At 34.0% G+C, this 25760-nt stretch overlaps 1 protein-coding gene across 1 annotated transcript; it reads right to left on the reverse strand.

Annotated features, from left to right (window-relative positions):
- Nucleotides 1–24458: 24458 nt before the first annotated feature.
- Nucleotides 24459–24944, reverse strand: LOC127107357 (secreted RxLR effector protein 161-like). Its single transcript, XM_051044646.1, has one exon. It carries the CDS (start codon nt 24942–24944, stop codon nt 24459–24461), a length of 486 nt encoding a protein of 161 aa, XP_050900603.1.
- Nucleotides 24945–25760: the final 816 nt, after the last annotated feature.

The following is a 25760-nucleotide window of genomic DNA, read 5'->3' on the forward strand; positions in this document are numbered from 1 at the left end:
CAAGATCAACAACAGATCTATCAAAAAAATGAAAGAGAACTTCCAGATCCTCAAAAAAAGATCAAGGGCAATGGAAGGTGACAAAGTCTTTGGTGCTGCTGCCAGAGAAATGTGCTTGGTATCTGGTCTTGTGATTTGTGCGAAATTTAAGACCCCTGATTTCGATAAGTACGAGGGCCAGTCATTCCCTAAAAGTCGTCTCATTATGTACTATCGGAAAATGGTTGCACATGTCGAGGATGATAAACTGATGATACATTATTTTCAAGACAACTTGAAAGGTGCCACCTCCAAATGATACCTAAGCCTTGACCAGAGCCGTATCCAATGCTTCCAAGATTTATCTGACACCTTCATCAAGCACTATAAATACAACATGGATATGGCCCCAGATAGGAGGCAATTGTTTAGAATGTCCCAAAGAGACAACGAACCTTTCAAGGAATATACAAAACAGTGGAGAGAGATAGCCTCACAAGTTGAACCACCCATTACTAAGAAGGAGTTGAAAGATTGGTTTATGGATACTGTGAATCCCATTTTTATAAAATAATGGTGAATAGTGTATCAACAAGTTTCTCTGACTTAGTTTCCGTTGGGATAAAGGTTGAGCTTGGATTTAAAAAATGGCAAGATGATGACTGCTACCGAATCTTCCAACAATAATGTTAGGAAAGTTTCTTAGGGGTTTTCAAAAAAGAAATGAAGGTGAGACAAATGTTGTATCGTCTAGTCAAAGAAGAATCCACTCATGGAAGAAACAACAACAACAATTTACTTATCAACAACCCACTTATCCTATGCAATTTGGTCAGCAGCCTATGTAGTTGTTATTGCTCCCACTTACCAATAAGTAGTTCATCCTCCTTACCAACGACCTTTTTCTCAAGGCTACCAATAGAACCCGATAGCTCCTTCATACCAACCAGCGCCTTCCGTTCATCCCTATCAACAACCAAGGCCCCAGACTCCTCAAAACCATAATGCACCAGTCAATCAGAACCGCAATAGGAGGGCAAGAACTCATTTTGACCTGATCCCCATGAGCTACAGTCAACTATTCTCGTCTATGATGCAGAAGGGTCTGATTGTTACCAGGTCTCTTACTCCGATACCAGAGCCATACCCCCGGGTATGACCCTAATGCATATTATGCATTCCACGAGGGAGCACCAAGGAATTCATTGGAAGGATGTTATGCTTTGAAAGCAAGGGTTCAAGAGCTAATCAACATTAACATTTTGAGCTTCAAAGATGTAAGACCGGATGTTGGAATCAACCCTCTCCCGGAACATGGAATGTGAGGCATGAATCAAGTTTGAAGAAGTCAATTCCCTAAAGTTGACAATCATTTGGTTGTTTCAGCATTTCATTTTGTAATTTCTTTGCATGTAGATTATTATTTTCTTTTTAAGCATTGTTGTGTTTCTTTGAATTGGTAAGATTAATGAAATGTTTATGCATCTTTTGAATCAATCCATTCACATTCACTCGTTTTTCATTTATGTAAAATAAAAAAAAAATATATCTCTCCCTTTCTTGCTTGTTAAACTGCTGTGTTAGCAAAGATTGGAAGGAGGGTGGTGAAAACTAAATACCGGAAATTGTTACAGTATGCTTTTGAATAGAACTTTTCCAATGATGTAAGGCATTGTTTCAAATCCCCAAACACTAAAGAGATAAGGAGTTAATCCCTAGTAGACCACTTTGATCTTAGAAATCAGTATTTTATTTCGGATTTAAAAAACCCTTAATCTTAACCAGGGGCAGGGTAGTTGTGTTCATGTAGTTTGACCGTGCATCCGAGCTTTAAAGAGAATCCGTCCATCTGTACATCCTCCAAAGAGGTTCAACCACCTGCTACTCTTTGCACACATGTTGAAATGTCTAAGAAGCCGTGAAAAGTCAATATTTATAATGGTTGTTCCTCAACCACCAATAACGTGGCGGTCACCAACCTTTCAAAAAAACAAAAAAAAATCCCGCTAAGTCAAACGCCACAAAATGACTTAGGCAAAAATTAGGGCATCCCGGTGTTCTGAGCTTCAAAGAAGCGGTCCAGGCAAAACAAGGGATAAAAAGAAATCAAAAAGAGGTCATCAAAACCTTAAAAAAAACAATAAAAACAAAATAAGGTGACTGCCATTTCAAGAAAATATCATCTTGAATTCTCATTTTTACCATTACACCTTCGAACTCTCTTGGAAGTTGAATATGTGTATCAATCAACTGAACGTAGGACTGAAGGTCGTCAAGAAGATGGGGTGGATTAAAATTAAATATTTTGAGCCGTATATCCTTTTGTTTAAAAAAAACGTGAACCAAGCCACGCTACAACCCTTAAAAGACCTAATTGAGGCAGAGTTCATTCTGAAAGCATACTATAACAAGGTTGTGTTAACCTGACTCCAAAAGATCCTTATTAATCATTTGTATTGATAACATCACCTTGCACAATGTGAATGGTTAGATCAGTATTATGTTCTGATCAATAACCCGTTCACTGAATTTCATCAAATAGATATCAATAAATTTTGATTTCAAAAATTTGTATGAACATTGCATTAAAATTACCATTTTTGAAGGAACAGTTTTATTTGCAAAGGAAATCCAACTAAAGAAGACAGTTGAGGAAATTGATCATGTGAAAGAAGTCCAGCCAGGGGAAAATCACTTTGAACTTTGGTAAATCCAAGCCAATCACCCCAAGGGCCAGTTAGACAAGAGTAATTTTGTTTAAGACTCAGACCAGGGCAAGCCACCTCAAAATCTCAATGAGTCCAACTATCCAAAGGACGGTCAATCAGAATTCTAGCACTCCATGATTTGGTTAATCAAGGGCAGACCACTGTTATATTCAGACATTGGGGCAAGCCATCTCGGGGCCGTCTCATGGCAAGCTGTTTCCGAACTCACTTTCAAGGTGAACATCTTCGAAGACCCAACAGACTAGGCCAAGATGAGCCACAGAGGGGCAGACCCTCTTCATGTTTTCAAGATGCTCGAGCAAACTCTGCCATACGTCAACAAAGTTCAAGACGAGTGCACGGAAATCATGCTAGCACAGTTTATTAATCCTCTGAAAGGATCCCCTTGGCTAGTTGTAACTGCCAATCTTGATAGATTCTCCTTTGATAAGCATCTATCACAACACACTTGGTCGAGTTATTGGTGTTGAGGAACCAAAACCTCCATAAAACAACCTCTATAACTTCCCAGTTTACATAACATCAACATTTGCAAATCATGATCATTCACATATCATGCATAAAAACAAAATCCAAACATACATTAAGCCGAAGTGTAATTCTCACTCATTTTGCATTGACCCTGGGCCTCTTTGTGGAACTTATATCCCTTGACCTCAAGTCCAACTCAGTTGGCACCTATCAAAACATAATTTTGTCCACGAGGTTCAATTTCTTTTTGGATTATCCGATGAATTTCCGGATTACTCTTTGGTCTCTCTGATATATTCCCAGATCGAGTCTTTGGTTCTAATGTATTTCCAGAACCTATTTGATTTATTTCCAGATATCCCCTTGAAATTATGTTGCATCTCCAAAGTTTGTTTCTTTTTTACTGACTGATGAATTTCTAGATGTGTCTATCTCTATCCGAAGCATTTTCGGACATGCATTATATGTTCAAACGTATTTCCAGAATACCTATTTATGTTATCTGATGTATTTCTATATATTCCTTTGTATCTCTGATGTATTCCAAGATTGAGTTGTGTTGTCTGATGTATTTCCATATATTCCTTTGTCTCTCTGGTGTATTCCCAGATTGAGCCGTGTTGTCTGATGTATTACCATATATTCCTTTGTCACTCTGATGTATTTCCAGATTGGGTGTTGTTTTCTAAGGTATTTCCAGAACTTGTCTGATGTACTCCCGGTTGTTTCCTCGTCTATCTGATGTATTTCCAGAGTAAGTACCTGTTTGATGTATTTCCAGATGTTTCCCATCTGTTTAATGTATTTCTAGATGTTTTCCAACCTGTCTGATGTATTCCCAGATTAAGCCGTGTTGTGTGATGTATTTCTAGATATTCCTTTATCTCTCTAATGTATTCCCAGATTGAGCCATGTTGTATAATGTATTTCCAGATTGAGTGTTGTTTTCTGAGGTATTTCTAGAACTTGTATGATGTACTCCCAGATGTTTCCCCGTCTATCTGATGTATTTCTAGAGTAAGTACATGTCTGATGTATTTGCAGATGTTTCCCACCTGTCTGATGTATTTCCATATGTTTCCCAACCTGTCTAATGTATTTCTAGATGTTTTCTAACCTATCCAATGTGTTCCCAGATATTATGTGATCATTCTGATGTATTTCCAGAATTTATTTTCATATGTCTATCTATCATTTTAACATATTTCTAGAATTTTTTTCATTTACCAGATGTATTACCAGATGAGTTTGTCTCTCTGATGTATTTCCAAATTGAGCCTTCTTATCTGATGTATTTCCAGATATTCCCTTGTATTTCTGAGGTATTTCCAGAATCTTTTCTTTTACCATCCGATGTATTTCCAGATATTCCTTGTAATTATGATGCACTTCCAAAATTCGATTCTTTTATGCTCCGATGAATTTTCAGACATGTCATTTTGTTTTGATGCACTTCCAGAACCCTTGTGCAATTTCCTAGTGTCTTTTCCGCAACAACTTGTCGTCCCCAGTGAGTCTTCACCCATTGGTCTTTGTCATTTCCTGTGGATCACCGCTATCATATGTATTCATCATTCCCCTAGGTTCACTTTTCATCCTTCATTTATCGTAAAACATTATGCTCAGGTTTATTTCATATCATATCCCTAGCAAACCAAAACAAAAAATAGTCCTTCATGCATTCATAGCATTTCATATCATATGCATTCAGGAACAAAGTTAGGGTCTTCTTAGTATTTAACTATCTCCCACCGTGATCATATGAAGATTAACATTCTTCATATTCTCTGATCGAAAATACTTAAATATGGACAACTGCCATACCCCAATTTTGCCCCACATTCAATAAGTCAATACATGCATCATGACATCTAAATTATCTACATACCATAACATGCATTTCATCATGCATAATGCCTAAAATGTCGATAGAATAAATTTTTGGATCTATAAACAGATTGGTCAAACTGATTCTCAAATGAACGTGAAAGCAGCGGGCGAAAAATTTTAAAATCGAGCTTGCAAACATCAGTTTTATTAATCTACGGTTTGTGTAGTTTAACCTTGTGTGCTCGTTTTATTTTTTTCGATTACTTTTTTGGTCGCATCTTGATCAGCTTGCAAACATCAGTTTTATTAATCTACGATTATTTTTTTCGATTAGTTTAACCGATCATTTTTTATTTCAAAATTTGATCAAAACATGTATGTTTTCGAGAAGTTTATTTCGTGTTTATCATTTTAGTGCACTCATTTTATTTTTTCAAGGATTTTAACGCACATTTTTTATTCATTTTGAGTCATTTTATTTTTATCTTTTTGTCAAAATGTTCGTAACAATCTAATAGGATTAAGTGCACTTTCATTTTGATTTTATCTCGATTATCTTAAATTATTTTATTTTATTTTAAGCTCTCTAAAGGGGTATTCTGGTTTTTCTTTAAAATAAAAAATGTTTATAATCCTAGTATTCACTATATAATATTTCATTGGCTAGTGAGGGAAGAGTCCATTTTGAAAAACACCTTGCGACGCATATATTGAGGTTGGAGGTCTCAGTTTCAGAAATTGTCAACAACCACACATGAGGCTAATTGGGAGAACAAGCGCGTCCACTTTATTAACTGACCCTCTCTCAATTTGTTTCTAAATACATAGGGAATAAATAACCATTAATGAAGCTCCACGCGGACACTTCAGCAGGGGGGCCAGTTGAGTTTCTCTTACTCTCTCCACTAAAAATGTGTTGAAGGGGGAGGCCCACTCACATTTTTCAAGGACCAATGATCCTTCTCTCTCTGGAAAAAAATCACTAAAATAGAGTTTATTTAATTCTCTTTTTAAAAAATAAATAATAATGTCCACGCAGTGAACAGACATAACAATAACGCCACACTGCTGCTACCACCAACGAAAATATATTGACGACATATCTCATCTCATTATTCTCGATCACAACATAGACCATAAATATACTTATTTTTCTTCATCTTTCCACAACACAAAACAACAACCATTTCTTTTCTTCTTTTATATAAGCATTTCAAAACCTTTAGACAATATAAACAAAATTACCTTAAAAAAATGAAACAACTTGCAACACGTCTTTCTACACAAACTCCACTCCATAACTCAACAAAAAACTTCCCTTTTTCAACAACAAACTATACAAATAATCCATAAACACAAAACCAAACTTCTATCTTCAACCACCTTCACATCCTTCTCCCTTATCTTCCTCAACCTTCAAACATTAACCATATAACAAGCTTCACTTACTACAACATCCATCTACAACATCCACATTTCCACTTTACCAAACCAAACCATAACATGAACAAATTGATGCACAATACCATAAATTTCTCAACAATACCACATCTCTCAAACTTTCAACCAACACGAACCAACTCCTCATTCTGCAAGTAGTGAAAAACACAACAAATTTCCTTTTCATCCCCTTAAATTTTCTTCAACCACCATTAAAACTACAACAACCAACCGCCAAGAACCACCACTCAAAATCACAAGTGTGTCATGTTAAAGTGAAGCTCCACACATACCTTCACTCCACCACTACCATGATACTCAATTCTTGTTAAAACAGCTACCTTAACTTCAAAACTCTTTGTAGTATCACCCAACATATATGTTTGGCTCACTTCATTCCATGTATTACTCCAAATATTTCTTTCTTCTCAAACCACACAACCTACATCTCAACAAACTCCTCCATACGTAAGTTTCACCACACATAAAGCTTCACCTCATACATAACAACACAACTTATGGAGTTTCAGTGCCGTTTCGACATTTTTCCCTTTGATTTTGTTTGCGCCCAATTATTGATACATTGTGGTGTTTATTTATGTTCATTTTGTTGTGATTTTGATTTGGTTATTGTTTACATGTTTATGTTGCATTGAGTGAAGAGAGAAGATAAATATTGATAATATTGTTTCATGATTTGCTGCTATTGAGTTGTTATTTTGCATTTTTCACTTTTATTATCACATTTTTATTTTATATATATTATTCAAAGCCATAACTTGATAACTAGAGGGTCGTGGTGGAGTAGTTGAGACTTTGGTCTCCTAACCACCATGACCCAGATTCAATTCCTAGCACCCCCTTTTTCTTGTTTATTTTGTTGTTTTGTATTATTTTCCATTTTTAATGTCTATCTTATATATATATATATATATATATATATATATATATATATATATATATATATATATATATATATATATATATATATATATATATATATATATATATATATATATATATATATATATATATATATGGTTGTATTTTCTTATTAGCAAAAGGACCATGGGGGAGTGGTTTAAGCTTCATGCCTTCTAACCCCATGTCTTGGGTTCAACATCTTGCTGCCACTTTTTCTTTTATTTTGTTGGTTTTTCCATTTTTTCCATCTTTTATTTTAATTTCTTTTATATATTTTTAACCTGTCCAAATTGTTTTTCTTTCTAACTTTTGTGACACATATTTTTTGCTTTTGACATTACATTTGCAATTTTATTTTATTTGTTTATTTTTTTTCCATTTTTTCATTTCGATTACGGTCATTATAAATATGCCATATTAGTGATTAATACAATGCGATACTTATGGATTTTTATCCCATTTCCTTTGAATATTTTGAATGCTAAACATCAGATTTCAATCGGTAGATTTGACATCTCCCATGTTGTTATTCCATCGATTATTTTATCGATACATTAATTGCATTTCGCCGTATTTTGACCCTTTATATACGACGTTTTCATTGTTGTCAATATGCACAAATCGACTTTGAGCTCATTATTTAGGGTTTTGCTTTAGCTTCTCAAATTCCATTTTTCATTTCACATCCTTGCATTATTTGACCTTGATTCGCATCCTCGCATCACGATTTTAATCCGTGCACGCTTCGGTTTTACTTCTTTCGATTTCATTACTATGAATGCGTGTTTGTACATATGATGTCATGTTGTTATACCTGATTCACGTGACTTACTCTTGGGCTTTCTCAGAATGAAACTTTAATCAAGATCAATTTAGTTATCAAAATCCCATTAATTTCAAGCCATTTTCAAAACCAAATCAACACACTATTAAAACCTTTTTTCAAATAACACGAAAGAAGAGGACTGTTGGAATCTAGCATTCCGGTGGGAACACTCGAATGATCGGTCCCGAGCCACACATTTTGGGTTAACTGTTCATTCTTTTCTTTCTTTCTTAAAACACTTAAATTAACTTGGACAAAATAAGGGACGTTAGGATCAAGTACTCTAGCTTAAATCTTTGAATAATTGATTCTTATCAAGTGTTCATTGTCCATCAAACAATTTTATCAATAATCTTGAATGAAAAAGGTCTGTTAGAATCTATCATTCTAGTGGAACCCTGATTGATTGATCTCGAGGCTTATGTCTCGTTCTCATCAAGATTTCGCCATTCATCTAAAAAAATCCAACCAATCAAACTCTTTTTTCGCCGTCGTGCGATCTTAAAAACCTTTTCACAAACGAAATACATTTTGTCTTAAGATGATGCAAAGAAATGCTTCATTCGTAATTATTGAGTTGAGATAAGTGACATTTTCCCATGAATAGTGATTTGTAAATCTATTCAATGTGATGCAAACGCCCGTTCCTCATCTGTTTTGGGTAAAACAATGTTTTTCGTCGATTAATACAAAATAGATTTCGCTAAAATCAACCAACAAACAAATATTTTCTACCAAGAACCATGTAAGCCATGAATTCTCTATTACACCCAGAGATACGTAGGATCAAGATTTGTAAATCTTGTCAGGCCCATTAATAAAAAAAATTAGGTTTAGTTTTTCTACCCCCTAATAATAAAAACCTTTTTAGGTCCTTTTTTATTAATAAAAATTCTAAAACATTTGTATTCTCTCTTTTTCTATCCCAAATAAGTAGAAGATCTCAAAATAACATAATCTAACATTCAAATCGAAACTAACTAAATGGTTCCTGTTAAATACAATGGATGTGAGGGGTTTTAATACCCTCCCTTTGCGTAATCGACTCTCGAACCCTGATATTGGTTGCGATGACCATATGTTATCCTTCATTTTAGGGCTTTTATCGATATTTACCTTTTCCCTATTTGGGAATAAATAAATTTCGGTGACGACTATGTTCAGTCCATCCCGCGAGCGTGCGATTGTGCTTCACGAGTGTCGTGTTCTCATTTTTTTGAGGTATGACACCAGTCATTGAAATTTCTGCAAGCATGAACTAAAGAAACAATGTTGAAGCCTATTACATATCAAACTAAAGAAACAATGATAATATACCACATTCAAGTCATGCATAGATCCAATACAAAGCAGTGGTAAGGTCCACAAAGGGCATTTCCAACTAACGAAACTGTAAAAAAACTAATCTGACACTCGAGTCACTAAAAGTTATTTATGCAAACAATCAAATACTACAACATCAAAGTTTTACATCCAAAGATTCCATACCACTAATAAATTGACAAAATGAGGTAAAAAAGGTAACATACACACACAAATTTTGCAATTCTTATTTGAACAAACAAAATTACTAAAGTATGAAACTTTTCCTTTGGAACAAATTCCAATGGTATAAAAAACAGTTTTTCAAAAAAATACTCCATAAAAAGGGTCAAACCTAAAAAATACCCAATTAAACTCCATATGAAAAGGGGGTTATTGCTAATTTATATCTATAAGCACATAAACATTGAAAAAAAATGAGGTAAGGTTAAGTTTTTTTGTGTGGTAATTACCTTGGTAGAGGCAAAGGCGAAGCATCCTCTCATGGTCAGAGACAACCAGTATGTGAAGACCTAGAAGAAATTGTTCGGAGACAAGATCGACAAATTTCGATGATGAAGTTGAAGTTGAAGTTGAACTTGGCATGGGAACTTTGTTGTTGTTGAGTTTCATGCCTCAGAGTTGAGAGATCCAAATACTGAAACGAAATGAAGGAGTAGGGTTCACGATGTTTCAATTGTTTTATAAGGAATAATAAATTAAAAAAAATCCAATTCAAAAATCAAATCAGATTATATCATGCAAATTAGATTACCACATAAACATAATTTAACGTTTTTCTCAAAATTTAACGGAAATGACCAACTTGTGTAGCATAAGGGTTTTTGATTGACTAAATATGAACGTTTATTAGTTAAAGGACTAAAGTGAAACCTTAAATTAAACTAAGGAACTAAAATATTCATTAAGCCTTATTTTAAGTAAGACGTGGTAGTGGATCTTTCACAGCTCAAGCAGCAGCGGTTGCGGCTACATCACGTTGTGTGGAAAAGCGAGTAACTCTAGAACCTTCCATTGATGATGGATATAGAAGGAGATCTAAAAAGTTATATTAATATTTAATCAAAGAGGATTAAGAACATAGACCTACAAATAAAATACAAGAGATCTTAATTTCTACGCCAAGGAGGCGTTAATTCATTGAATTGAGAGATGAATGTTTGAATGTGAAAAATGTGGAAATCATATGTTGATTCCCATAAATGACATTATTGTTCTGCACGGGAACCAAAATTGATCGGTGAGCGATGAATATGGATCACAACAGTGGACTCGAGTTTCCGGTACGGTTGAGGAATGGTTAACCTACAAAGTTAACACTCCAACATCCAAGTCAGTGTGTGACTAAGATGAAGCGAACACGATTTGAATTTTAATTACCCGTGAAATAAAATTTTCTCCTTTTATATAGTAAAATGTTTATAATAATTCATTAGTCTATCGGTACGAGATGCAAGGATTCGTCCGATTGATATATGGGTTGTGATTACCTACTTCTTTTCCTATGAGAGTGCACCTACCTCTTGCTTAACTTGGTGGGTCCTTTTTTCTTCTGAACAGTTGTTATTTGGACCTCTTGGCGGCCCAAAACAAATGGTATCACGTTCGTGTATAATAATAGTAAAACAGGTCGGGTAACCCGAGATTCAACCTGAACTCATCCCGATTTGATATTGGATCCATATTTTGAGAGTCCCTTTTGTCCATTTTATTGTGTGAGATGAAGACATGACCAAACTGAAACTATTAGGTTGAAATTATTCTTTGGATTGGGTTGGGTTTTGTACCCCCCATACAAAGCTCTAATACCATTGTTGGAGATTTAAGAGGGGTTTTCAAATATATTAATCCTCTTAACAAAATGATTTTGATAAATAAATTTTAATTAAGTCACTAATCACAAATCAAACATCACATTTAGATTCTATGAATAATTATTGATGTATGTTTTAGTTTTGATCATGAACGTGAAAGTATCAATGTCTCTACATAGTCCACATGATCACTACGTAGTGCTAGCCATTATAAAACATTATGACAATTAGGATTAGTAGGGAAAATAGTTCATCTTCTATTTATAGAGAGGGCCAATAAAGCTCTAATGCTCTAATTTTGTACTTTTCTTAAATAAATCCAAAATTATTTAATAAAACTCTTTTAATTAAATATAAAATATTAATTAAATTAAATCATAGTTAATTAATTAATTATCAATTTTAATTTATTTAATTAAATCATATTTAATCAAATAAGTTATTTATATGTTAATGTATTAATTAGTATTAAATTTGACAAAATTCTAATTAGCAAAATTAAATTTTATTTAATTAAATAATTTATTGCATTGTTAATAATCTATGTGTGTTTCTTTGTAGGTTCTTGTAACACAATAATATCAAATCATATATTTAATATTATAAACAATTAGGGATATCTAACAACACATCATTATTACACAAATGACGAGAATGCCAAATGATATGACGTAATTTTTCAATATTAATGATCACGTGTACAACTACACTTTTGTCCTTATATCTATATTGAATACAATACCCAAAATGTACCACCCATTATTTAGTTTAATATTACATTTCAATATACCCGAATATACTTGGTAACAACAAATAAGTTCAATATCTCATATTGACTTATTTGAGCAGGATCATGAATTTTACAATCATACTCAATCAAGAGGTCATATATTACTCTCGTATATGTATGAGTGGGAAATTTTGTCTAAGTGATTCATGTACCTTTACATGACTTGTGACGTAGCTAGTTAATCGACTTTATAATTGTCTTGTTACAAACGATAATAGAGGTACACAATATGTTTGATGTATCTTCATTGTCCTATGTGACAATAAAGCTTGATTTCGAATACTTTAAGAATAACATTCTTATATTTAATAAGATCTCAGAACTAATTCACATTTAATGCACCATTAAACAGACTAACTATTCTAAAAATTTCATTATGTTATCTACAAATGATACACTAGTCATGATGATGATATATATATCATTATTAGGGTTTACTCCAACTATGCTCCTCAAAATCAATTATCTTGTTATAATTGTAAGTTGTAATGTTTATAGAAATGAAACGACTTTCCCTGCAAATGGGAAACTGATGGTTATCGAGGTGATAAAAAATAACTCATGACATTTCCATCTGCATCTCACTTTAAAGAAACATTTTGTAGACTTTGTTTAAGAGTTTGGAGTGGAGGAGGAAATGATTTTTAAAAAATATATAGAGAAATATTTAACATTTTTATAAAAAAAATTTTTGTTTAGAATAATAAAATAATACTTATTATTAATATATTTTTAATTTTTGAAATACTATAACAATAAAAATTATATTTGAACAATTTGTCTAAGCTCTCCAAAACACTCCTCCAATACAAATTTTGAGTTTTTTCAAATGATAGGAATTTTGGTGTTATGAATAAAAACAAACCCTTCAAAACCCTTCCAATCAAAATCCTTCTATTATTTTCACTTAATCCTTCCTATTTTTCAAAGTCCTCCCCTCATTTCTCTTCCAAACTCCCAAACAAAGCCTTAAAGTTCTTGTAGGAGGATTGATACAAGTGAAAACATCATTTCTTAACTTGACTACTCCTTGAAATTCAAGATCCCTTGTCTACCTCTCTTCTATAATGAAAATAAAACTCGAAGAACCTCATAAAGGACTAACTATTGAGATGAAATTGAGAATGCGATATATTCACTACTTCGAGGATGTGCCACGCTCGGAATCTGCTAAAGTTATCATAACCTATATATATCTTCAATAATATTATTGGACATGTAGAATTCCTCTAGAGTAAACCCCTAAGGATGCTTCATCACAATGTGTTCTGCATCCCTAACTAGTGGAAGAAACATCAGACAAAATGGAATGTATTAACAAACTACTTACTACAATAAGCATAAGTATATCCTATCACCCAACAAAGACTACCTAATCTAAAAAGTGGTCATTATAGCCCTAAAATTATTTTTAATCTTCCCTAAAAAACACACAACATATATTTTCACACAACCACTCTCATGACTTCTTAGACTTGTCTAACTAGAGTAACTATAACTACTAGAATTACTATTACTCGAACACATTTTTTTGTTGAAATGCATATCCCAGTTACAACTTCCTTTAACTTTTAAAATGGGATTGCCACATATTGGTGAAAGCAACACAAGAAAAAGGATTTCTCGCAACCTCATTTCCTTACTATATAGTACCCTTAAATTCACCATGGCATGCAAGGGGTGCGGAAAGAAAACAAAGAAAAAACACATAAATAAAAGAAAGGTAAAGATGAAATACTTATGCAAAATAAATGAAAGTGATATGATAGTCAAACGCGACAAAAAATATCTTTGAAGAAGAAAGATGGACAATATGAAATCAAAGGATGAATATCCTTTATAAAAGGAGGAAGGCACCGAAAGGTCAAAGTCCAAAGGCATTACACTCAAATATAAAGGTATTACATCTTAAATATAACCTAGGTGACAACTGTTCTATAGTGAGGAATGTGAAATAGTGCCCATGTGTCTTTAAGGCAGATGAACAATATGGACACGCCACAATTCTATCTTGAATGGAGGATAATATATTAAGCTATTCCCGTAATAAGAGAATCCGAAACAACATATCGAATCACCTTGAAGCACCTGAAAACTGAAATAACACATATTAAATCCTCACAACATAGGACGTCGATCTTAAACATCTTATCTATATAAGCCTCATGTTTGGGGGGCTGGTGGACTGATAAAATATTCTTAAATACTTCGCCCTTGCATATCTCATGTTTGGGGAAATATGGAATGACATAAAAATGTAGACTATGAACTAGCCTCCTATAGATCCATTTTGAATCCTACAACTCATAACTCGAGTTCAAACAGACAAATATCTACAAGCGTACATGGTCTCCCAAGTAAATGTATAATCATATCAATCAAATCTCAACATCCATGTTCATCATGAAAGGGGGATTAATTAATTTTATCCAAGTGAGGCGACTAGCATAAAGGTCACAACCGAAGCGAGAACTAATGCTTTGACCTCTATTTTTAGGAGACTCTTCATAACACTTAATCATCCCCTAATGACTCTAATGATTCAATAACTTGAGTTTTTATCATCGCACGTCACTAATAAGACTTATTGTATGATATACATAAATATCACATAGTCTTGTTCCCAATGCACGCTAGCAAGAACCATTACACAACTTAGCAATAATAATTATAATAATAATAATAATAATAATAATAATAATAATAATAATAATAATAATAATAATAATTATTATTATTATTATTATTATTATAGATTGGTTTATGTGATTAATTTTCTTTAGTTAAGAAGTGAGGTTTTTTGTAAATGAGATTAATTTATAGATTTAATTAGGGGTGTTAAAAACTGAATCGGCCGAATAGAAAAGCCGCTAATTAAATCAAATTAAATCAAAAATTGCAAAAAAATGCATTTGATTCAAATGTGTTTGGGTAACAAAATTGCGCGATTCATTTACATTATGAATTTTATAAACTGAACCAAATCAAACAAAACCGCATTATGTTACAAAATCTTACAAACTATTTCTTTTAAAATTCTTTATAGAACTCAAAGAGTATTATACGTGTAGTTTATCGTATACTTTGTATGATATTTATTTTAATTTACATATCAATAAAAAATAAAATATTATTTATTTATAAATATTATTATTTTTATTTGAAATGAAATTATGTTGTCATTTATATGTGTATGTATAAATAATTAAACACAAAATCATGTTGTCATTCATATGTTTATGTATGGTTCAATAAATTATTTTGTAAAAAATCGAATAAACCGAACTAATTCAAACCATATTATTTTGGTCTGGTTTGATTTGATTTTATTTCAAAAAATCAATCGAAACAAATCAAACCACATTTTTTTCTCTTACAATTTAGATTATTTTTAGGATCAAAATCACTCAAACAACACACAAATACTTCTAGAATCAATATAATCCAATAATTCTTTAACTATAGTTTAGATCCTAGATCATATATTATCCAAATCTTAAAATTAAAATTCTGACAAAGTTATAATATTTTCCTGACAAAAACATGAAATTAGGTGAACAAAATTTGTACAAGCAAACATGTAATTTATTTTAAAATCTGTACGTAGCAAACATGTAATTTAGTGTAAAATCTGTACGTAGTAAACATGTAAATTACTTTGACAATAGGAATGGCAATCAATAAAGTTTGAGCAGAAAACTAAAATACTCATTTTCATATTCACAGTTTTTAAAAATTCATATACTCGGGTTTAAGTAAGTGTGAACACTACTATTTATATCTGTGGTAATATCTTATAGGTTGTTAGATATTCGTTTTATCAATCAATTATAATTTATCATATTATTTTATGATTTTGGCAACATCAATTTTTTTTTTAAAGATATTATTATTGAATTAAGAAATAAACAAATACCTACGTTAAAGTACTTACAAATTTAACATTGATATACTCAATAAAATTGATAAACATATATATATATATATATATATATATATATATATATATATATATATATATATATATATATATATATATATATATATATATATATATATATATAATAAAAATAAAAACATATAAATATATGTAATGCATTTATGAGACTGGTTGAATATTAAAGTATTCGTATCCGCGATGCCCGTGTATTTTTAATGGATAATTATTCTTGTTTATTTTATATCTATTTTGTTGATTTTTATTCTATTTATTATAGATAATTTTTACTAAATGGATTAAATTACCATCCCTGTTTGACAAGGACCATACTTAAGGTTGCAACAACTTCTATCTCATATGAAACTAATAGCTGAGCCAATCCCTATTTGACTAGGACCATACTTAAGGTTGCAACAAATTCTATCTCATATCAAAGTAATAGCCGAGCCAATTAAAGAACGGTGATGAAGGCATGTACAATGGTTAATGTGGTAGGGACTTGTGAGAGAAATAGACATTTCAAAAACCACATTGATTTAACATGTTATCTTTCACATTAATGAAAGTTATGGAGATAGAAAATAGTTTTTTTGGGGGGATAAGGAGTGAGGAAATATACATGTTGGATACTAATATTTGTAGATAAAATAATTTTAAAATTTAGAGTGTATACGCAACAACTTACAATCGTATGTACTTCAGCAAAAAAATTTACACAGATACACAAGATGTGGCCACCCTACAACAACCATGCGTTTCTTTACAAAGACAATTAATTTTGGTAAATCCAACCCTCATGTCAACGCAAAATTAAAACTACTTTTAAAATACTATATATTAAAAAAAAATTATGTGATATGAAAGAAAAGAAGATTTTTTTTAAATAATTATATTTTTTTTAAAAAAATTCAAAAATAATCATAATTTAAAAAAAATTATAAAAATGGACAGTTTTTTGCCCTAAAGACACATGGGCACCATCCTAGATGACGTCTACCCTTTAGTTGGAGGGCAAGTCGCCACTAGGAGTGGTGCCTACTCCTAAATGATTTTTTTTTTTTTAAATTTTTTTAATATGTTTTTAATTTTTTTAAAATCTTTTTTAACTTATTTTAAATTTATTAATTTATATTTATTATAAATTATATTAATTTATATTAATACATATATATAAATAATATTATTTACAAGATATATATATATATATATATATATATATATATATATATATATATATATATATATATATATATATATATATATATATAAATTTATATATTAATTTAATTTATAACTAAATAATATTATTTATAAATTATTAAAATATATTAATTTATATACATGTAAATAAATAATATTATGTATATATTTGTAAAATACACAAGATATATATATAAATATATATTAATTTATAAATATTAATTTATATTAATAAACACAATATATTTATATTAAAATAATACACAAGACAAATATTATAAAGTTTAATTAAAATGCATTATTAATTTGGGATTTTTTACATATCATGCGATCTCTGGTACGATCCGCACGGGGGAAGTCTAACTACTCGTCTAGACGGCTCACGTGGTGGTGGTGCTTCCCTATTCCCACCCCTAGTCCTAACGCGTCCCCTTGCCCTTTGCCGTTGTGGTTGGGTCGAAGTCCCTTCAATGCTGTAGGAAAGGCGGGTGCCCTCTGCGCCCTCAAAGCTTTGTCTCGGTGGGACAAACTGACTCCTGTTGGGTGCGCCCTCGAAATGTGGCCTTTGGTAGTTGAGGGTTGAATCGGGTTGGCTAAAGAATAATGTTTGTTGTGGTGTGTAGTATTCTTGTTGGTAATCCTCTTGTATACCTGTGTCGGGGCTAAGTGGAGGACTGGAAGAGCCCGGGACATCGTCGTGATGGAAGTGTTGGGATTGGTGTTGGTGGGGGGATTGAGTTTGTGGGAGGTGTTGGGACTGTTGATGGTGGTGGGAATGTTGAGGTTGGTGTTGGTAATCTTCATGATATTGGGGTTGAGTTTGTGGTATGTAGTGTTGATTTGGTTGGGGGGTGGACATGTGTTGTGGTGGTTGTTGTTGGTAATACGGTGGTGGTGGTTGTTGTTGGTAATATGGTGGTGGTTGTTGTTGTTGGTAATATTGTGGTGGTTGTTGTTGTTGGGAATATTGTGGTGGTTGTTGTTGTTGGAGATATGGTTGTTGCATTCGGGGATCGTCCAAATAGAACGGGTCAGACACAATCATTTATGGATTTGTATTTGCTCTATACCAATCCACATATTCCTTTGTCGGCTTCATTTCGTTGGGCGCCATCGGAAATTGTAGAACATAGTGGGCACGCTCTTTCCACATTTTACGGAACTCCTTTGCAAATGCCTTCCAATTTTGGACATACCACTGGTGGCTAACTTTTTTAAGATGCCAAGGTTCGAAAGACATTGGGGGGCCTGGGATTTCTTGATGCATTCCGAATTGCAGTTTGACACGGTCACTTTGGTGCATCTCCACAGTGGTGAACCGCATGATAGCCGTTTTTGCTGTCCAATCAGCTGCGTCTTCGGGGTTGGATTGATGTTCCAATCCCAAATATGGTCTCCAAATAAACTGCAAAGAAAAAAATAAATATGTTATTTATTGAGAATGCTTGATATTAATAAATTAGTTAGAAGATGAATGATTTAGTGGTAATACATCTTGTGCTCGGAGACGATCCAAGAGTTGACGATAAAATATTATTTTATTTTTCGGGGTAAGACTGTAATCTAGTCCAGTTGAAATGAACCTAAACAAAAAAAGATAAATAATATTATTTACAAATATTTATAGAATAAATATATAAAATGAAATAACATCATAAATTTACCTAGTTGCGTAGGGGAAGGAGTAGACGTTAGGATTTTCGGGGGCTAGCCTCGACAATCTCCACCACCCCCATGTTTGGAGCAAAAAAGCACATCCAGAAAATGTACAGTGGTCATTTTGTGCATTTTTACACAAAGAACTATATAGGAAAGCCAATACAGCAGAACCCCAACTATACGTGCTTATTCTATCTATGTCCTCGAGCAAACTCAAGTACATAAAGTTTATGCTATTTCCCGTGCCTTCGGGAAATAGCAAGTTCCCAAATAATAACATAATGTAAAACCTTGTTTTTATTATTTTTTCTTGTTCTGACGAATCCTCAGTCAAAATTATAGCGTCGTGGTAGAATTGGAGGCTCGATAGTTTAATACCCTGGCCCATTGCTTTCGCAAATCCCTCACCCTCGACTAGATCTACGCCCAACATTTGAACACATAGTTCGTTGGGCTGTTGAACATTTCCAGTCACAGGCTTACCATCTATTCGAAGACCCAAAAGCATGTACACGTCCTCTAGTGTGACGGTACATTCACCAGTTGGTAGGTGAAAAGTGTGTGTCTCTGGTCTCCAACGTTCACACAAAGCAAGAATAAATTTCACATCAATTGTGGCATTTACCACATGCATAACATGACCGAACCCCGCACGCTCTATGTAAGGTACGCACCATGGGTCTGGATAAGCCATAGGGTGCGAACGTTGACGAAATTTCTTGGGATCCTTTAAAAACAAACAATATAAACAATCATTAGATTGGAGTTTTAAAAAATAAATTATAAACATACGAAAGAGGCAATGTTCAAGAAAAACTTACGAATGAGGCAACGTTCGCCCTAGTGCCTCTGTGTTCTTGGCCCATGGTAAGAAGAGACATGATTGCAATGTAGAACGTAGGTTTGTTGATGAAAAGTTCGCCGGTGTTCTCTTAAAAAAAGTGTTAGTGGATGATGAAAATTTTCAAGAATGACCTGCTATTTATAACCGTATTCAAATAGTATGAATATGTAAAAAAATTGGACACGTGTAACGCATGCAAAATTTTGACACGTGTAACGCATGCAAAGTTGGCTGAGAATCTTGCAGGCTAGGTGGAGCTGGATAGGCATGCGTGAGAATCTTGCAGGCTAGGTGGATATGACTTTGATGGATAGGCATGCGTGAGAATCTTGCAGGCTAGATGGATAGGTTAGCATGCATTGGTACAGGTTAGGTTGCACTTTTCTTGTCTAGGGGAAGGCTTGGTAGATGTGTTGCATGCAAAAATGTGACACGTCTAACGCATGCATCACAATTGAATCCGTGTATCTAGGCATGCGTGAGAATCTTGCAGGCTAGGTGGATAGGTTAGCATGCATTGGTACAGGTTAGGTTGCACTTGTCTTGTCTAGGGGAAGGCTTGGTGGATGTGTTGCATGCAAAAATGTGACACGTCTAATGCATGCATCACAATTGAATCCGTATATCTAGGCATGCGTGAGTACAAGTATTCACACAAATTTTCACACAGGTATTCACAAAATCTTCACAATATCTTCACAAATTTCACACATATCTTCACATATCATGGCATCTTCATCACAATACAAAATCAAAGCTCACGTGAATGGTGAGACTTATGAATGTGATATGTCTGGCTTCCTATTTAGAAACACCGATTGCACTCGTTTTTGTCTAAATAGAGGAGATGACTTCTCTTATCTGAAAAAAAAGATTGAGTCCAAACTTAGACAACCTGTGTCCCAAATTTTTTATCAACAACCTTTTTTTTCTGAAAATAACTCAGTCAGGTTTTATAAGTCATTGATTCAAAATGACATGGAGGCACAAAACATGTTTCGTAACCATGAGTATTCTGGTTACGATTATATAGTGTTGTACATTGTCTTGGAACAATTTCAACCAACTCAGAATATTCAGTCACAGGTTATTGATCCTGTGGTTGATGACGAACAAGATGTTGAACACCCCGTTGAAGACGATGTGGTTGATGATGCAGAAGACGTGGTTGATGACTTGGTGAACCGTGATTCCGAAGACGAAGACCAAGTACAAATACCTATAGCGCAACGCTACTCACCGCCTGCGCACTTCACAACCCTTAACTTGGGCGAGGATGAGCCCTCGTCAGATATGTTCTACAACCCATATATGAGGTCTGATGAGGAGTTAAAGAAGGGTGACCAATTTCGGACCAAGGAAGAGTGTTTGTTAGCAATAAAAAACTGGCACTTGAAAAACTGTGTTGACTACGATGTTAACAAATCAAACCCGGAAAGATACGTTATTTTATGCAAAAACCCGGAGTGTGGGTATAGGTTGATGGCATCGTACAAGAAGAAACATAATGCGTGGGTGATAGGGTCCATTTCTCAAGCTCACACTTTCGTCAACACAAACATGGCACAGGATCATCGCAAACTTAGCCATGATATGATCTGCCATTCCATAATACCTCTTGTTGAAGCTGACCCGTCACTCAAGGTCAAAACTATTATCTCCCATTGTGTTGCTGTTTTCAAATATACACCATCGTACAGAAAGGCTTGGTTAGCAAAAACCAAGGCAATTGAACTGGTATACGGTAATTGGGAGGAATCATACAAACAACTTCCGCGCTACCTGGCTGCACTACATTTATATTCACCTGGGACAGTTTCTATAATGGAGACCTTGACGGCACAATCCCCTGACGAAACTCGTCTAGAAGGTAATGGAATATTCCATAGACTTTTCTGGGCATTCCATCCCTGCATCATTGATTTCACATTCTGCAAGCCGCTTATTCAAGTCGATGGAACTTGGCTGTATGGGAAATACAAAGGATCGTTACTGATGGCGGTCGCACAAGATGGAAATTCTAATATTTTCCCAATAGCCTTTGCATTGGTAGAAGGAGAAACGGCTGCTGCTTGGAGTTTCTTTCTTAAGAATCTCCGAACGCACGTGACTCCACAAGCTGGCATCTGTGTGATTTCTGACAGGCACGCTTCTATAGACAGTGCATACAATAATCCAGCAAATGGTTGGCATGACCCCCCGTCTACGCATGTCTACTGCATCAGGCATATTGCTCAAAATTTTGTGCGGGAGTTCAAAGATAAATTCTTGAAGCAAAATTTGATAAACGTGGGGTATGCATTAAACCAACTTGGATTCCAATACTACCGCCGGGAAATAGTGTTGGCAAATTCTGATGCAGGGAGGTGGATCGATAATATTCATAGAGCAAATTGGACTAGGTCATACGACGATGGGGTGAGGTGGGGCCACATGACAACAAATCTTGTGGAATCAATGAACGACGTCTTTAAGGGCATACGTAACCTCCCGGTAACCGCTTTGGTGAGTGCGACCTATTTTCGGATGGCAACGTTGTTTGTAACAAGAGGCAAGCGCTGGCATGCAGTGTTACAGACGAGTCAAGTGTATAGTGATGCCTACATGAAGTTTATGAGGCAGGAATCTGCCAAAGCCAGCAGCCATCGGGTTACGGAATTCGACCGCCATGGCCACACTTTTAGTGTCAAGGAAACAATTGACCACAACCAGGGGCTGCCCAGACAAGAGTATAGGGTCCTAATACCAGATTCTTGGTGCGACTGTGGTCAATTTCAGGCCTACCGTATGCCTTGTTCCCATGTCATTGCAGGGTGTTCACACACCCACTTCGATGCATTGTCGCTAGTGTCTCCCATCTACAAAGTTGCAACATTGCTAAATATATACGACAATCCCTTTCCGGTGGTAGCATTGGAGGCATATTGGCCAGAGCATGACGGGGAAATTGTTTGGCACAACGATTCGATGCGGCGGAATAAAAGTGGTCGCCCAGACAGCAGGCGCATTAGAACTGAAATGGACGTCGCAGAGAGAACGCAGAGGAAGTGTAGCATATGTCGACAACTGGGGCATAATAAGAACAAATGTCCATATCGTGGATCTAGTTCCACAACATAATTTTCATATTCATAACTCTGTGTACCAATGCTATTTATCAATAAAGTTTACTTTTTATTCCAAATATAAGATGACATTGGAACAACAAACACAAACATCTAACATTAGAACAACAAATACTAAAACAAAAACAAATACTGGAACAAGAACAAGAACAAGTACTAAAACAAGAACAAGTACTAGAACAATAACAAATACAAGAACAACAACACAAACAACCATTAAAATCTAGGAAATTACAACAGTTAACACTATGTCATCTGATCCATGCATCATTTGGATGCAATCAATGTCGCTTTCAACTTCAACCCACCAACGTACCGTTTCTCCAGTTTCAAATGAGAACCTTGTTCTAAGCCTCTGAATCCTTCTGATGACTTCACCAGGTTGGTAATCTCCCTCTAACCAAGACATCAAGGACCTTTTTAGTCGGTCCAACGAACGGATGTTCCAAAATTTCATCTCCATTGGGGGTTTGACATGCGAGAAAATAACATGCCCATCCCTTTTTAAGATTACTGGTTCAGGATCCGGCCGCCTTGATGATGTTCGCTACCATGATGACGGTCTGGGGGATGCCATGAACTCAACTTGATAGAGAAAGTGATAGGAAAAAGTGGTGAAGAAAATGCAAGGAAATAACTCAACTTGTACACCAATGTACTTAACCCTAATTAGTGTCGCACTTGATTAATTAGTCTTAGGGAGAATTAGGGTTTGAATTAGGTCATAACTACCAAACTCTAATTATAACCGATCAATAAATCCTAATTATAATTGATTAATTAACCCTAACATGGTTAACCCTAATTCTCCCAAAAATTTATAAATAATATTATTTAGTTATAAATTAAATTATATATATATATATATATATATATATATATATATATATATATATATATATCTTGTAAATAATATTATTTATATATATGTATTAATATAAATTAATATAATTTATAATAAACATAAATTAATAAATTTAAAATTAGTTAAAAAAGATTTAAAAAAATTAAAAAAATAATTAAAAACATATTAAAAAATTTTTTAAAAAAAAAGCAAAAAAAAAATTAAAAAAAAAACATTTAGGAGTAGGCGCCACTCCTAGTGGCGACTTGCCCTCCTATTAAAGGGTATGCGCCATCTAGGGTGGCGCCCATGTGTAATTTAGGGCAAAAAACTGCCCATTTTTATAATTTTTTTTTAAATTATGGTTATTTTTGATTTTTTTTTTAAAATATGATTATTTAAAAAAAATCTTCGAAAGAAGATGTATGTTTTAATGGTTACTGTTTGAGATATTATTGAATGTTATATATAGTATAAAATTAAATTATAAAATATCTCTATTTATATATAACTAACTTATATCTAAGTAATAAATCATAAATCTTAATTAGTTTTGAGTTTTGACTACACAATTTGGATTATATCACAACATACCCCATATAATTTAAGTTGTCAAACATACGCTAATCATAGTCGACCTGAACTATTCATAATTTCTTTCTCAAATTCAGGAATCTATCGATCTTCAATCCTTTGATGAAAATGCCAGTCAGTTCTGCTTCACTTGAGCAATGGTGCACCTCGATTTACCTTCTCCCTTAAGAAGTGAAATCTAGCTTCAATAAGCTTATTCCTTCCATGCAAAACTGGATTCTTTGGAAGATTTATGGTTGACTTGCTGTCGATTTGCAGCACTGGAGGTTTCTTCACTTTGACCTCAATCTCTTCCAGCACATATCTAATCCAGATTGCTTGAAATGCAGCATAGGATCCTGCTATATATTCATCCTCACACGATGGCAATGTCATCACATGTTGCTTTCTCGAGAGCCATGAGATTGGGGTGCCAAATACTTGAAAGAAATAACCAGTTGTGCCTCTTCGATCTTTCTTATCTCCACACCAATCAGCATCTGAATAACAAGTAACCATATATTTTTTGCTTCCAGAGTCTCGTCTAAATAGAATTCCATAGTTTATCGATCCTTTTAAGTATCTCAGGATTCTTCTTGCAGCCTTCATATGCGACACCATTGGTTCACTCATGTATCTGCTCACGAATCCGACTGAGAAACCTATAATAGGTCGACTATTGCACATATACCTCAGAGATCCGACAATTTGTTCAAAAAAAAGTTGCATCGAATTTGTCTTCCTCTCCATGCTTCTCCAAATTCAAATTTGGTTTGACATGTGAGGATGCAGGATTCGAGTCTTCCATCCTGAATTTCTTTAGTATCTCTTTGACATACTTTCTTTGATGTAGCACCATACCTTGCTTCAACATTTGAAATTCCATGCCTAGGAAGTAAGACACAATTCACATATCCGACATTTCAAATTCCTTCTTCATCAGCTCTTTGAAATTCGACATGTTTTCCAAGTTATTTCCAGTTACTAACAAGTCATCGACATATAAGCAGATGATTGTTATATATTGTGCCATAACATGTTCATAGACAACATACTCATACTTGTATTTTATGAATCCTAATTCGCCTAAGTACAAGTCGATCTTCTTGTTCCATGCCCTCGGTGCCTGCTTGAGGCCATAAAGCGCTTTATGTAACTTATACACTTTCCTTTTTTCCTCTTGTATCACAAACCCAGGAGGTTGTGTGACATAGACTTCTTCGTCTAAGGGACCATTCAAAAATGATGATTTCACATCTACGTGAAATGTCGACCAGCCTTGCTTACATGCTAAGGCTACTACTAATCGAACAATCTTCAATCTTGCTACAGATGCATCTACTTCAGAATAGTCGAGTCCTTCTCTCTGAAGAAATCCTCGAGCTACCAATCTCGCCTTATATCTTGCTATCATTGTGCTTCATCTTTAACACCCGCTTCACTTCGATG

This window comes from Lathyrus oleraceus, chromosome 1 (genome assembly GCF_024323335.1).
Source record: "Lathyrus oleraceus cultivar Zhongwan6 chromosome 1, CAAS_Psat_ZW6_1.0, whole genome shotgun sequence".
Taxonomy (NCBI): Eukaryota; Viridiplantae; Streptophyta; class Magnoliopsida; order Fabales; family Fabaceae; genus Lathyrus; species Lathyrus oleraceus.